The 13,935-nt window shown below is 41.6% G+C and overlaps 1 protein-coding gene across 1 annotated transcript; it reads right to left on the minus strand.

The window, feature by feature from the left end:
- Positions 1–2,048: 2,048 nt before the first annotated feature.
- LOC307007678 (caspase-3-like) lies at positions 2,049–13,396 on the minus strand. Its single transcript, XM_079629943.1, has 7 exons — positions 13,151–13,396; positions 12,353–12,416; positions 9,317–9,453; positions 7,849–7,977; positions 7,600–7,775; positions 6,163–6,277; positions 2,049–3,595 (listed from the first exon to the last, which is right to left on the minus strand). The coding sequence occupies exons 2-7, from the start codon at positions 12,409–12,411 to the stop codon at positions 3,366–3,368; spliced, it is 846 nt and encodes a 281-aa protein (XP_079486069.1). The 5' UTR covers positions 12,412–12,416; positions 13,151–13,396; the 3' UTR covers positions 2,049–3,365.
- Positions 13,397–13,935: the final 539 nt, after the last annotated feature.

A 13,935-nucleotide genomic window follows, 5' to 3' on the forward strand; every position in this document is an offset into this window, starting at 1 on the left:
TGGTTTCTTTAACAACAAATAAACGGGGAACATTAATAGTACAAATAACATAAATATTTTTTTATTACCACACAAGGAAAATAAATATTATATTTCTCATGAATATTATATATATTGCGATTTTTTTTTTTATTGTATATTGCTATTATTTTTTCATTAACATCACTGACAGCTTATTGTATTAAATATTCCCTGTCACACATATGACTGAATGTATTGCTTATATCGCAATACTACATATAAATGAATCAAGCACTTTGAAATTCCCATTTACTGGACGCTCCAGAGAAACGTCTTTGGACCTACTTAATATTCATGAGCGAAGTCTTTGCCATAGTAGTTTTGAGCTGGTCTGCTTATTGGCTGCGGGCTGAAATGCGAAAGTCGATTTCATTTTCACTTCCTCGTTGTTTCGTTATTGCTTCTTAAAGGCGAAGCTGCAACGTGCAGAAGTGCTGGCTGTGTTTGAATAGAGAAATGGCCAAAGTTTCATGTTCCTGAGAGTTCCGTTGTGATATATCACATATTTGTATGTGCAGATGTTGCGTCTTGCTGTATTCAAAATTGCATTCATCTTTTGTATGTTTTTTTTTGTGTGTGTGTGTGTGTGTGTGTGTGTAAGTGCACGACACGTATTAGTTCAGTCCATCACTAAAGCTGGAATTATATTTACAAAAATAAATCATGATCTTCTGCAAGAGCCAATGCAAGTTGTTAGTTAAATGTATAGCTGTGTAATACTATCCGCATTGTGTCCACACACACACACACACACACACACACACACACACACACACACACACACACACACACAGTCTCATATCTTATCTCTACTGCCAAGCCCTGCAACTCCCAGCATATGATGCAACACACAAACTCTAGCAACACAAACCCCATGTAAATAATCCATTGGACTCACACAGTCTTTATTAGAGTAATATAATTGCAAAAGGCATTTATAAACACCCACTTTCTTTCTTAAATCGTCCAGGTTTTCCCCTGTATGTATTTTTTTGAATCACACTGAACACAGAAAGGAAACAGCTTGACGGAGAGTTGAGAAACAAGACTGAAACAGAAATAAGGTATAGGGTTTCAGGGAGTTGTTCTGCTTTCTGTTGCATTTCTCAGGAACACACCTTGTTTTTCTGCTGATCCAGAGCATCGCGCCACCTTGTGGTGAAGACACGCGGTTTATTGTGCAGTTCTCAAGCAGTTTGCAGAGGAGTTATGACTGCATGCTGTGAGGAGAGAATGTTTAAAAAAATAATGGCATGAATATCTTTTTGTAAATAATTTAACATTAACTGAATGTGTATGTTTCTACTTATATACTTTATACTCTACCTTTCAAAAGTTGTTTTTTGAAAGAAACACTTATGGTCAGTTTGTTTTTAATTAATTTAAACTGCTGCTTTTAGATCAGAATTCACAGATTATATATATATATATATATTAGGGCTTGCAGAAGATTAATCGCATCCAAAATAAAAGTTTGTGTTTCCATAATATATGTGTGTGTACTGTGTATAATTATTTATATATATAAAAACACACACAATCATGTATATATTTAAGAAAATTGGTTATATTTATATATAAAATATTTATATATAATATAAATTATATAAATGTATATACAGTATATAAATGCAATTATTCCTTAAATATATACATGAATGTGTGTGTATTTATACATAATAATTCTACACAGTACACACACATATATTATGTAAACAAACTTTTATTTTGGATGCGATTAATCTTCTGCAAGCCCTAATATATATATATATATAAAACTAAATATAAGTAATATTGTGAAATATTGTTACAGTTTAATTAAGTCTATGTGAATATATAATAAAGTGTAATTTATTCCTGTGATCAAAGCTGAATTTTCAGCATCATTACTCCAGTCTTCAGTGTCACACACACGTACGCACGCACGCACGCACACACACACACACTTTACCTTGTTCTTGAAATGTCTCTTCTCTTGTCTTCAGCATTTGCTCAACTCAAAGCTAATTACACAACACACACAAATTAAATACCAAAGTGTTTATTTATCATCATTAAAATTGTGCTAATGTTTATATTCACATTTTGCTCTTGTAAAAAGAATCTTTAATCCATGATGATGCTAAACCTGGCAACTGTGAACTTTCATAAACAACGCAAACATTCAGATGAGGCTTAAATAATGACAGACATATATGTATATGTGCATATAAAGATTAATAAAGAGCCGTCTGTCAAAACCAGCTCTGTAAACATTTCCCACACCACAACTAAAAAGACTAGATAGTGATTTCAAACTCCTGATCAGATAATAGTGCTTTAAAATCCAGTGTTTCCCTTAAATATAAATTCCCGTTTCTTTCCGTTCTGACTGTAATCTGTCACTAAACTGCGACAGTCAAACCAAAAATTATTCAGACATCAGATATAATTTTTGATATTTCTTTACTAGTGTGTGCAGGACACTTTAGTTAAATTATGTAAGTGAGGAGAGCAAAATAAAGTAAAGTGTGACATATTATACCCAAAAAGTCTTCATACCAGTAACATTTATACAAATTTGGGAGCAAAACTGATTGGGACACTTTTAGCTGATCATGTGTTCTTCAGTGTGTGTCTGTAACTGCTAATGCTCTTTACACACACACTGAACACACTGAAGCATTGCTTGTTCACTGGTCGAGCTAAACTGGTATTATCTAATTGTGTAGTTAAATTTACCAGCTGACAGATATTCAACATAATTCATGTGTAACAGTGTGTGTGTGTGTGAGACAGTCTAACAGAAGTGTGTGTGTGTGTGTGTGTGTGTGTGTGTGTGTGTGTGTGTGTGTGTGTGTGAGACAGTCTAACAGAAGTGTGTGTGTGTGTGTGTGAGACAGTGTATAACAGAAGTGTGTGTGTGTGTGTGTGTGAGACAGTATAACAGAAGTGTGTGTGTGTGTGTGTGAGACAGTATAACAGAAGTGTGTGTGTGTGTGTGTGTGTGTGTTTGTGTGAGACAGTCTAACAGAAGTGTGTGTGTGTGTGTGTGTGTGTGTGTGTGTGTGTGTGTGTGTGTGTGTGTGTGTGTGTGTGTGTGTGTGTGTGAGACAGTCTAACAGAAGTGTGTGTGTGTGTGTGTGTGTGTGTGTGTGTGTGTGTGTGTGACAGTCTAACAGAAGATGGACAAAACCTGTCAGATATCAACTGAGTTCTGCTCATATTTTATTATTTTCTAAATTATAGTTATAATGTGAGAAATGTTGACGGTGTCTGAATACATTTAGGTTTGACTGTACATAAAAATTATTTTAAAAAGTATTCTTATCCCATTGCAACTTAATCAGTAAAATAAAGATGAATTATTTGGGAAAGTAAAGTTCTTTGGTCAGCATATATACAATGCACGGTATCTGTTTCTTGCCACCGAACCCTGGCATATTGCAGGAGGATTCGAAGTCGAGCGCCACCTTGTGGTTGACACGTGTCATGATCTGCATGATCTCCAGTTGATTGCTGTATTTTGACAGCATCTCACAGAGCGAGGAGATAAACCAGGAACCCTGAGTGACGTTCCTCCAGGAGTAATACCCTGAGGAGAGACAGAAAACACACGTTTGAGAGCGAGTGCGTTTGTTTCTGTGAGGAAACGTAGGGAGTAGAGTAGGGAACGAGTATTGCGTAGCTAATACGCAGTGGGGAAACTCCTTTTCCTCTATAATACTGAAGCCTAAAATGTAAAACGCATTTACTAATAAGACCGGACACCATCGGGTCTATTAAGAACAAGGGATATCTGAACCGGCCAAAGCGGGTTTTATGAGATAATGGATAATGTGCTTATGAACATTGACATAATATGAAAATAAGACCGGACACCGTCGGGTCTTAGTCATACTGAAAGGACCTTAGGCCTGCAGGGAAGGCACCTCCATGTTGTAAAACCTCATAAAAGTGGAAGGCGAGGACCAGCCGGCCGCCGCACAAATGTCCTGAATAGGAAACCCAGAGGACCAAGCCCATGACGAGGCCATGCCTCTAGTTGAATGGGCTCTAGTACCTATAGGGCAAACCTGACCCTCTGAGGTGTATGCCATAGATATGGCATCCACTATCCATCTGGACAGCCTTTGCTTCGTGACTGGATACCCCTTGGATCGGCCACCGAAGCAGACACAGAGCTGTTCTGATTGTCTGAAAGACGCAGAACGCTCTAGATAGATTCTCTAGATAAATTAGCCTCCCCATCCCCAGCGGAAGGGGGAAGGGCTAATAACGAGATCACCTGTGCTCACAGAGAGTGCCTGCAGATCAGTGATTTAGTGGGGTCGCCATAAAAACGGCGTTTGTTTGTTTTCTACGGTAAATGATTCTCCAGCCGCCTGAGCTGAACAGGGAGCTGTGAGAAACGTACTGTGCTTCGAGGGTGGTCCGGCTAGCGCGAGACACGAGCCCTCTCTCTTTTCGCCTCCGATGCTAGAAAGTCTTCGGCGGCCTAGCGTCGAGCGGGCGGCGCTTAGCTGGTCGCGACTGGTTGCGGGTACCAGCCGCAGGGCGGGGCTGAGAGGCCTGCTTGCCGGTTTCGCTGGCTGAAGAGAAGGCGACGCGGTCTTGGGCCTGCTTGACGAGGAGCTGGAGCGTTTCACAAAATGAAGAGGCCAGAGCTGGAAACAGGGGTGTCGAGGAACATAGTTCTGTCCGCGTCCTTTATCTCGGAGAGATTCAGCGACAGGTGGCGCTTGAGCACGATGATGTTAGCCATACCCCTTCCGATAGCCTGTGCTGTAGCTTTGGTAGCCCGCAAAGCTAGGTCCATGGCGCATTGGTGATCCCGGAAGGCCTCGGTGTCCGGGCCGGACTCGTCCATTGCCATCGTGTGCAGGGCCGAGGCAGCCTGGCCGGAGGCGGAGTAAGCGCGTCCAGCGAGGGCTGAGGTGTTTCGGCACGGCTTGGTTGGGTGCACCGCTCTAGTTCTCCAGCTAGCAGCGGTGTGCGGGCACAGATGAGCGGCCACGGCCTCTTCGAGGGGCGGCAACGACTCGTAGCCCTTCTCCGCCGCGCCGTCCACAGAGGAGAGCGTGGCGGAAACCGAAGAACCCACGCGTGCAGAGTGAGGAGCACGCCATGATTTAGTCAGTTCTTCGTGCACCTCAGGGCAAAACGGCGCAGGTCTGTGGCGAGGGGCCTGCTGGCACCCCGTCAGAAACCAGCCGTCCAACCGACTTCGAGGCGGATCCTCGGGGTGGCTGAGACGCTGGTGCCAGACAGAGAAGCGATGGTGGGTTCGAGAGAGGCCGGCCAATCTTCTTCCGATGCGGCGATGGAGAGACTGTCGTGCTCGTCGATCGATCCTCCAAACTAACATAACTTCCATGCTCTCGGGTTGCCGTTGGCTGCGGCGCTTCTTTTTTCCAGGCCGAAGTAGGACGGGAAAAGGAAGAGCGGAAGGAGCGGCGTCGCCATCGCGAAAGAGAGCTAGCCGCGTCCGCAGCACCGAGACAGGCATGAGCTCGCAGACCGAGCAGCCGCCGAAGGAGAGCGCAGCTTCAGCGTGAGAAACTCCCAGGCATGAGATGCAATCTGCGTGTCCGTCGGCCTCATGCAAATGGGATCCGCACGTGGAGCATGACGAGCAAGGCATTTGCAACAACGCTCGCGGCTCTTTTAGGCTGTATGAACGCAACGGCGAACACACAGTAAATGCAAAACGGATATAGCGTTAATCGCTGGATGGCCACAGGACAGCGGCGACAGGAGGAAGAACGACTTCTGAGAGAAGTTGTTCGCTGATGTAGACCGCTCGCTCAAGCTGAGAAGGGCTTGTTTCTACGGCGAAGGCTTTCAGAGGATTCAGAGACGTGAAGTTGTCGCTGAAGAAGAGAAATCTGCTATTATGGCCATTTCGGGCGATAATATAGGTCTAGACCACGCCCAATTTAGCGGTCTCTAACGTGTGTCGGCGCCACGCCATTGGATGTGCAGTTGCTGCAGCACAGAGTGAGCCAGACACTCTCTGTGCTAGCTGTGCAGCTGCAAATGCGTTTTACATTTTAGGCTTCAGTTTTATCGAGGAAAAGGAGTTTCCCCACAGCGTATTAGCTACGCAATACGGAATGACCGTTCTCGAAAGGGAACTGCATTGAGCGAGACATTAGATACCTGGTGCCGTGGAGTACGCATACAGAAAATCGGCCTCCACAGGAATTTTATTTGTTTCCGTGTCAGTTTCACCATCGGTTTCAGTGCCAGAGTCCAGATCTGTGCCTCGACAAGCCTGGAGACACACACATTATCAACACACCCGTGAAAGAGCAACTAAAGCAACCCTCTTAAGTCAAAATCCAGCTTTTATTGTGGTCTTTTTAATCTGCTTTAAGACAAACCATGTGTAAGTTCATAAGTGGACAGCATTGCTGAGTATTTTCTGCTTAAAACTGCAGTGAACCAAAGACAGTCTCAAACACACGGTTTGAAATCGCTGGTGTTTCTGACGTCACAAACTACCTCGTAACCAATCAGATCAACGTGTGATCGTCACCCAGTGAGTGAGTGAGTGGAGGCGGGGCTAATTTGCATATTCATAGAACCGTGCATACTAAATGAGGCAAGGGTGTCGAGTTACATTCAAGATATTTTAAGGCATGAAGAATTTTTTTCAAGGAAATATTTGATAAATATGTCATTTTGGTGATCAAAGATGAGTTTTACGGGGTAAAATTATTGACTACAGGGGGACTTTAAAAGAGGACCTTATATACCCTTTTCCAAAAGTCTTGATGTGTTTTAAAAACATGAGAGCTCTTTTCTCTCCACCTGCATTTCTACATCTTCTACATCTTCATCTCATCATATTAAACCCTTTTATAGTCTTGATGTGTTTTCAGGCTCTACTAGAACAGGTTTTCCTGATTGAATGTTGATTATTTTCCTCATATTCTCCATTGTTGCGGCTCCTCTCTTCCCAGTCTGTCAGTAACGCTCTGTTTACTTCCTGTCTCTATGAAGCCCCTCCTTCTGAAAAGCACACTGTGCTCTGATTGGTCGGCTGGAGCAGTGTGTTGTGATTGGTTGAGCGCTTCGAGTGTGTTTGGGAAATCTCCCTCCCCTTACCATAACCGATTGGTCCTGACCACACATGAAAAAAAGCATTTATCTGAAATAAAATCTTTTGTAACATTCACTTTTTTAATGTATTTAATGCATCCTTGCTGAATAAAGGTATTAATTTCTTTAATTTCCTTCCAAACTTTTAAACGGTAGTAATAATTCGATGCCTGCACCTTGGAACCTGTTTCAAGGTTTGCGTTCTCGATGCACAGGCACTGTTGTCGTGCGAGTGAACAGGTCCGAGCGCATTAAGGGTTTTCTGTTAGAACGGTGTCGTATTAGCGGCCCCAAAGTTAATAACTAATTATCTTTGCGACGGAAGTGAATCGATCAAAACTAACTTCATCTGGACAATAACTTTATTCTAGATCTGCTGTAAAGCCTTAACACTCTCTGTTACTGTAATCTCCTGTTATCACTGTAAAGCTGCTTTGAAGCAATCTATATTGTTAACAGCATGAAGGTGACTTGACTCATAATGACGCTCACCTGAATGAAGAAAAGCTTGGGTTTTCCCGCCAGTGACTTGCAGCGATCTCCTCTGAAGAGCTCAAACAGCGTCTTCAGTGGTATAGGACCATCCGTGCCAAAAATCACCCCATCGTCTCCATGACTCAACAACACACACACAAACATGGCCGACTTACTGTGATCCTCCCGAGACACTGAGGATGGAAGACCAGAGTTAATGAGCCATTCAATTATTCTAATCAATCAATCAGTGTTGCAAAAACATACCTTTAGTTAACAAATCCACCATCTGTGAGCCAGTCTGATCATTTCTAATATCGACTTTGAAGCCTAGCTTTGAGAAGGTCGCGAACGCATTCTTTGCATCCTCGTCTGTCCCGTTACGAACTCCCATTGCTGTTGAAAAGAGATTAAAATGAGGACAAACAAACGCCTGAACTAAACCCCTAAAGTGTCATGAAACCCGCCTGGTCGGAAAACTGGGAGTGTAGTGGGGGAAAAACAACCAATAAAACACAGACCTGCAACAGACTCGTTATACAGATGCATGAATATTAAAGGTATAATATGGTATAATGCCCCTTTTTACAATATGTAAAATAAGTCTCTGATGTCCCCAGAGTGTGTGTGTGAAGTTTTAGCTCAAAATACCCCACAGATATTTTTATATAGCATGTTAAAGTTGTCCCTTTTTGAGGGTGAGCAAAAACACGTTGTTTCGTGTGTGTCCCTTTAAATGCAAATGAGCTGCTGCTCCCGGCACAGGGGGCGGAGCTTCAAGTGTGTTAGAATGTCCGCTTACCTTGCGTAGACAAGCACTAAAATGTCAGAAACTGTTCTGCCTTTTATGTTTAAACTGGAGTCGAAAAATGATGGAGAGACTCAAGAAGAAGTGACAACATGTAGAAGAACAGGACATTTCTGAATGGTTAGTTGATGAATTTATGTTGCTGATGTAGAGTTAACTATCTTCAATTAGCATATTCTGTCATGATAATCTATAAATCGCTCGTGTGGAAACTGTTGTTGTCCTACAGAGTGACATTTTCAGGTCTACATAATTGTCTTTTGTGTATCAGAATAATTCCTAGTGTCGTCGCGTTCATGATCAGACGTACGGCTGCATCAGTGTCCTTATTTGCACTTATAGTTCATTTGAAGAAGACGTGATTAAAAATATGTGTGCATACACAGTGCTGGTTCATGTTTAGAGCACTAGAGTATATGAAATATGACCATAAAAACTTGAAACACGCTCGATCTGGTCTGTATCTGATCTATATGATCCGCGTTGCGAGCGTTGTTGAACTCATCGTGGCGTTTCGCGCAGAAACCGATCTCATGTGCGTGCCGATGTTGTTTGAATTCTCCGCTGTAATGCGATCATATGCGTAATACACCGCAGGGATTGGATTGAACGAGCTCTTTCTCATGAATAAATGCAGAGATTAGCTCGAGGGTCAGCTGACGTAGAATTGAGCCGACAGCCAACCACACGCTCCGAAGGCACGCTTCTACCTCACATTCTCTGACGTTGCCTCGACTTTGCTTTTCAACCCGGAAGAACAACAATTGCTCAGAAAAACGCAAAAATTAACTATTTATTGGTCGTATTGGAGTGTTTTTAGTGTTTTCAGATATTTGTTTTCAGTGTTCATATCGGTTCATATCTCAAAAAATGTGTTTTGGGGTTAAATGACCCTTTAAACCTGTCTGTGTGCTTCCCAGCTCTTACCTGTCTTTCTGTGGAAGTTCTTGTTGTTGATGATCACGCATTGTCCCAGACTGCCGTAGTTCATGTTGTACTGGAAAGCATCAGAACGTGGTTTCGCATCCGTTTGATCGACTCCGGCATCCGTGAGAAACGAAGTCCTGCGAGAGCAAATACTTTTATCAGTCATTCCCAATTAAAGTGGAAATTATTGACAAGTCACTTCAGGAAGTGGTTAGGTAGCAGATACTTTCATTAACTTCACAATGTGAACTTCACTGTAAGCAGCATGAAACGGAAACTGTGCTCGTCTTTTCTTCCCTATTGTGACGTATATCAGAGTGAAACACTTCTGAACGGCAAAAGGGGGACAACTTTACTTGTCTTGTAAGCTTTGGATTGGCCATGCCGTGGTTTCCCACAGTCTTGCCTACACTCCACATCACGGCTAATTTGAGCTACAAATCACCACGCGCCTTCTTCAGCATCTCCCTAAATACTCAGACGAAGGCAGAAACCTCTTTTCAAATGTAAACATGAGTTCACAGTGGGAATTTGCATTAATCACCGTCCCAGACTTATAGTTACATACTTAACTCTGCCATAACAATCGCTAACGTTTGGTCATGATGTATGTACATGAAGAACATACGTCATCGTTCTCAGCCACTCCCTCTGTTCGTTGATTGGACTGGTAAAAAATGTACAGGAGAAAACCGGCATATATACCGCAAACCCAGACGCCGTACTGAAGTAAAATGAAAATTGAGCGGAAGTACGTAGGAGGGCGGAGCCAGGCTAGGGTCCTTCACCCATCCCTACCTGAATTCACCCAAAAATCTATATGGTCTAAAATGATCAATTATAATGATGTGTAAGTTGTGAGGTGATCAACTCAAGTGTGATCGTGTCTCGAATGGGGATGGTTTACAGACACATCATCTGATGCATAACCTTGGACACATCATCAGTGTTGTTTCCAGGAGTCACTGGGGGTTTCGGGTCTTACAGCAGACACCCTCGAGGCTGATCAGACCCCGGCCTGTGTCCCAGTGCCATTCTACTGCCCCACTGCTCTCCCCTATTTAACCAGAGCCATCTGGATGCTTTTTCGTCTGCTTCCACGTTGTTGCCTATGGCTCTTCTTCGGTTAGCACCTGTTATGCCCAGCTCATGGAGTAACTGGCAAATCCCCTACTGCCCACCTCTACTGGCATACGCCTGCTCCTCCATCCGTCCCTCCGACAATCCTTCACCAGTTCTTGGTATTTCTCCGGCTTTCTCTCTTGAGCTTCCTCCATCCTCTCCTCCCAGGGCACTGTCAGCTCTAACAAGATCAGGTGTTTTGTGGCCTCAGAGACCAAGATGATATCAGGTCTCAGTTTGGACTGGCTGATGTGTGTTGGGATTTTCAGCTGGGGGTATCTTTCTTTTGTGGGTTTTGTAGCTTGCTATTGGGTTCTTCCTTACAGAAGAAGTGGTTTGGGCTGCCAACACTCTCCACCCCGGGTTGCCGTCTCTCCGGCCGTCATCTGTCTCTCCAGATGTCACCACACTCTTTGTGGTTGTCTGTTCCTGGTTGTCACTGGTGCTCCCAGAGTATTTCGATGGCAAGAGAGTTCAAATGTTGATTTCCTTTGTTTTCTGAGAGTGTAGCCCTCCAGTTCTTCCAGTTTTTCCAGTCTTACACAGTCACTCAGCAGCTCTTCTGCTAAAGGCAAGACTTTAACTTAAACAGAAGTCACAGTTTTCAAAACAAGACTTTTCTACATTGACCGCCAGTCATTTTTACCAGGTTTGTATTAAGTGCTAACGTAGAAAGACAGTGATATTAAAAGACCAAATACAATAAACACCTTATTAATGATGCATACTGTAAACAGGCAAGCAGATCAAACCAGAATATGAACAAAACACATTTGTGGCTTGAAAGCTGACAAACCTGTTCTGCAGTTCTATGTTTTCCCCTTCATTTCCTCCAGTAATTTTTTCCACATGTACTAATTTTGTTCCGTTCTGTTTTGCTGGCCTTTCACTAGTTCACACGTACATGAAATCAGATGTAGTAATTTATGCGTATTTGGCGTGAGAGGTGGACAGTAACAAAGTACATTTACTTGAGTACTGTACTTAAGTACACTTTTGGAGTATCTGTACTTGAGTATTATTTTTTCTGGAAACTTTTACTTTAACTTCACTACATTTGAAAGACAAATATTGTACTTTTTACTCCACTACATTTCTGTCAAGGTCCTTCAGTAGAGAGTAGTAACGTCAGGGATGATTTGGGTTGCATTTTGGTTGTAAATGAAAGTCTGGTTGACTCCAGAACTCGACTGATGTTGGTTTCTGACGTCAACCGGTTTTCAACCACAATACAACGTCTGTCCAACGTTGGAGATTAACGTCAATCTGACATTGGATTCTGACATCAACCTGATTTTAATTTGCAACGTTGGTTTTGGTCTTCTAAATGTGAATGTTGTCATTGTTTTGGACACTAGCTTATAGATAACAAGGCTAACATATTCATACTAAAAGCCAAAAAACTGGGAACAGCCATTTGTGTGTCCGAAACCATTGTGGACGTTATTGAGTGACTTATTCAATCCCACTACAGGAACTGTGTTCTAGAAATACATGTGATATTGATATGAGGGTAGGCAGAGATTCAGAGGCATACGGTACTGTAAATTGGTTATTACATGCAACAATAATAAAACAATGCATTGACATTTACTTTTATATTAAGTACTTTTAAAAATGAGTACTTCTGTACTTTTACTTAAGTAAAAATCGGTCTTTACAACTTTTACTTGCAACGGAGTAATATTTGACCAGTAGTATCTACTCAAGTAAGGTAGTTGTGTACTTTGTCCACCTCTGCGTGCTGTCCAGGAGAGGGCTCCAGGGGAAACTTTAACATTTTGGATGATTTTCTCAGTGATTCCTCGATCAACAATGGGTCGTTCTAATTCTGATCTACATACATATCCATCGACGGATTCTTGTAATTATATGTTTGTAATGAATCAATTTCCATCAAAATCAAACACATACTCTTGTGCTTTCCCTTGTCTGGCGTCCACAGTGTCCTCTCCCCTGGGTTTTCCGTCCATGGTCACTAAAAGAACACAAAAGAAACAGATGTACTGATTAATAATGCAATACATTTCCAGCAATTTAAAAAAAATAATATGTAGGTCTTGCAATTCCAAGAAATTTAGCATGGGTGAGTTTAGTTACAGTAAGTGTTTATCTGTAAATGTTGTGTCATAGTAATTCACATCCTGCTTTATTTCCTTCCGCCATGATTTTGTCATTACAACAAACTTGAGTTTTTGTTGTGTCAAACACAAAAACAATTGGTTTCAAAGACATTTCCTCCAAAAAAAAAGGTGTGTCAAGTTCCCTTAAAATGCTAAGAGATAACTTGTTTGCTTCTTTCTAGATTTAGATGATCGTGAAGTCCCAATGATCACAAATATTATTATCATAATAAGATATACAAACATGTGACAGCTTGATGATGATGAATGAAGTCTTGGCTGAGTCATTGTCACTTGAAAATGGTAGTAACCCAGAAAGTAGGTCAGGCAGTTTCTCTTTATTGCCCATGACACATTAAGTTGAATGATACTCTTCTTCTTCTTCTTCTATAATACGATAAGTTTTAGTCTTAGACCGTGTCAGAAATGTCAAAAACAACACAGACTCCTCGTTGATTCTCTTAAATGGCGTTTACACACATCATGTCTGGTTATCCAAATCCATTCGACATTAAAAACACTTTAATAAAAGACCAGTATAAAAGCAAAGGTAAAAATGCAATTAATGGGAATAAAGTAAATAACTTACAGGTGTGTTGTCAGATACTTTAATTTTCTTCTGAAATAGAAACTGAAATACAGGTAGTTTTTATAATGAGGAGGTTGTGGTTTCTTTTGCAGAAGCGCGCAGCTTTTTCTTTTTTTAAATTACCCAATAACGAAAGCCTAGTCATAAATATTAAATTAAATCCGTATACGTTGCGTTTTATGAATATGGTCAATGTCGTAATCGTAAAGAGTTCCGTGAGACTGTCGCTCCACCCACATGCCGTCTACAACAAACGAGATTTTACGCATGCGCAGTAACATCACTATTCAATAAAGAGGTCGATAAACTCATGTTAGTCAGTCAGCAAAACGAAATGCTGGAGAAGCGCGTGCAGAATCAGATCAGGGGCGCGCAGCAAATAAACTTACACAAACCCACGTATTTATGATTTGTATATGCTTTTCATATACGCTTGGCTTAATATTTTTAGCTGTAAAATTAGATTTATCTGAAAATTATAATGCGTTTTGACGCGATCTAATCCAGGTTTTAATAAACTGTATCTGCAAAATTTGAAAAATTACACATTTTTTAGCATAATAATAAAATAGGCCTATTATAAAAAATAAACACTAAATAACCTGTAGGGAATGTCCGGGGAGGTTCCCTTTAGGTGGCAAAATTGGTTAACAATAAAATAACCAAATGGGAACTATGGAATGTTCTGTGTTTGCTGGGTATACATCTCTCTCACACACACACACACACACACACACACACACACACACACACACACACACACACAAACACACACACACACACAC

Source organism: Phoxinus phoxinus, assembly GCF_949152265.1.
Source record: "Phoxinus phoxinus genome assembly, chromosome: 12".
Lineage (NCBI taxonomy): Eukaryota > Metazoa > Chordata > Actinopteri > Cypriniformes > Leuciscidae > Phoxinus > Phoxinus phoxinus.

Bases quoted from the DNA above. Each gene is read 5' to 3' on its own strand.
- LOC307007678 (XM_079629943.1), bottom strand. From the start codon at position 12,411: ATGGACGGAAAACCCAGGGGAGAGGACACTGTGGACGCCAGACAAGGG. The intron at 9,454-12,352 runs GTATGTGTTTGA...TTGCTCTCGCAG, and splicing joins AGACAAGGGAAAGCACAAGA to GACTTCGTTTCTCACGGATG. The intron at 7,776-7,848 runs GTATGTTTTTGC...TTCCATCCTCAG, and splicing joins GGTGGATTTGTTAACTAAAG to TGTCTCGGGAGGATCACAGT.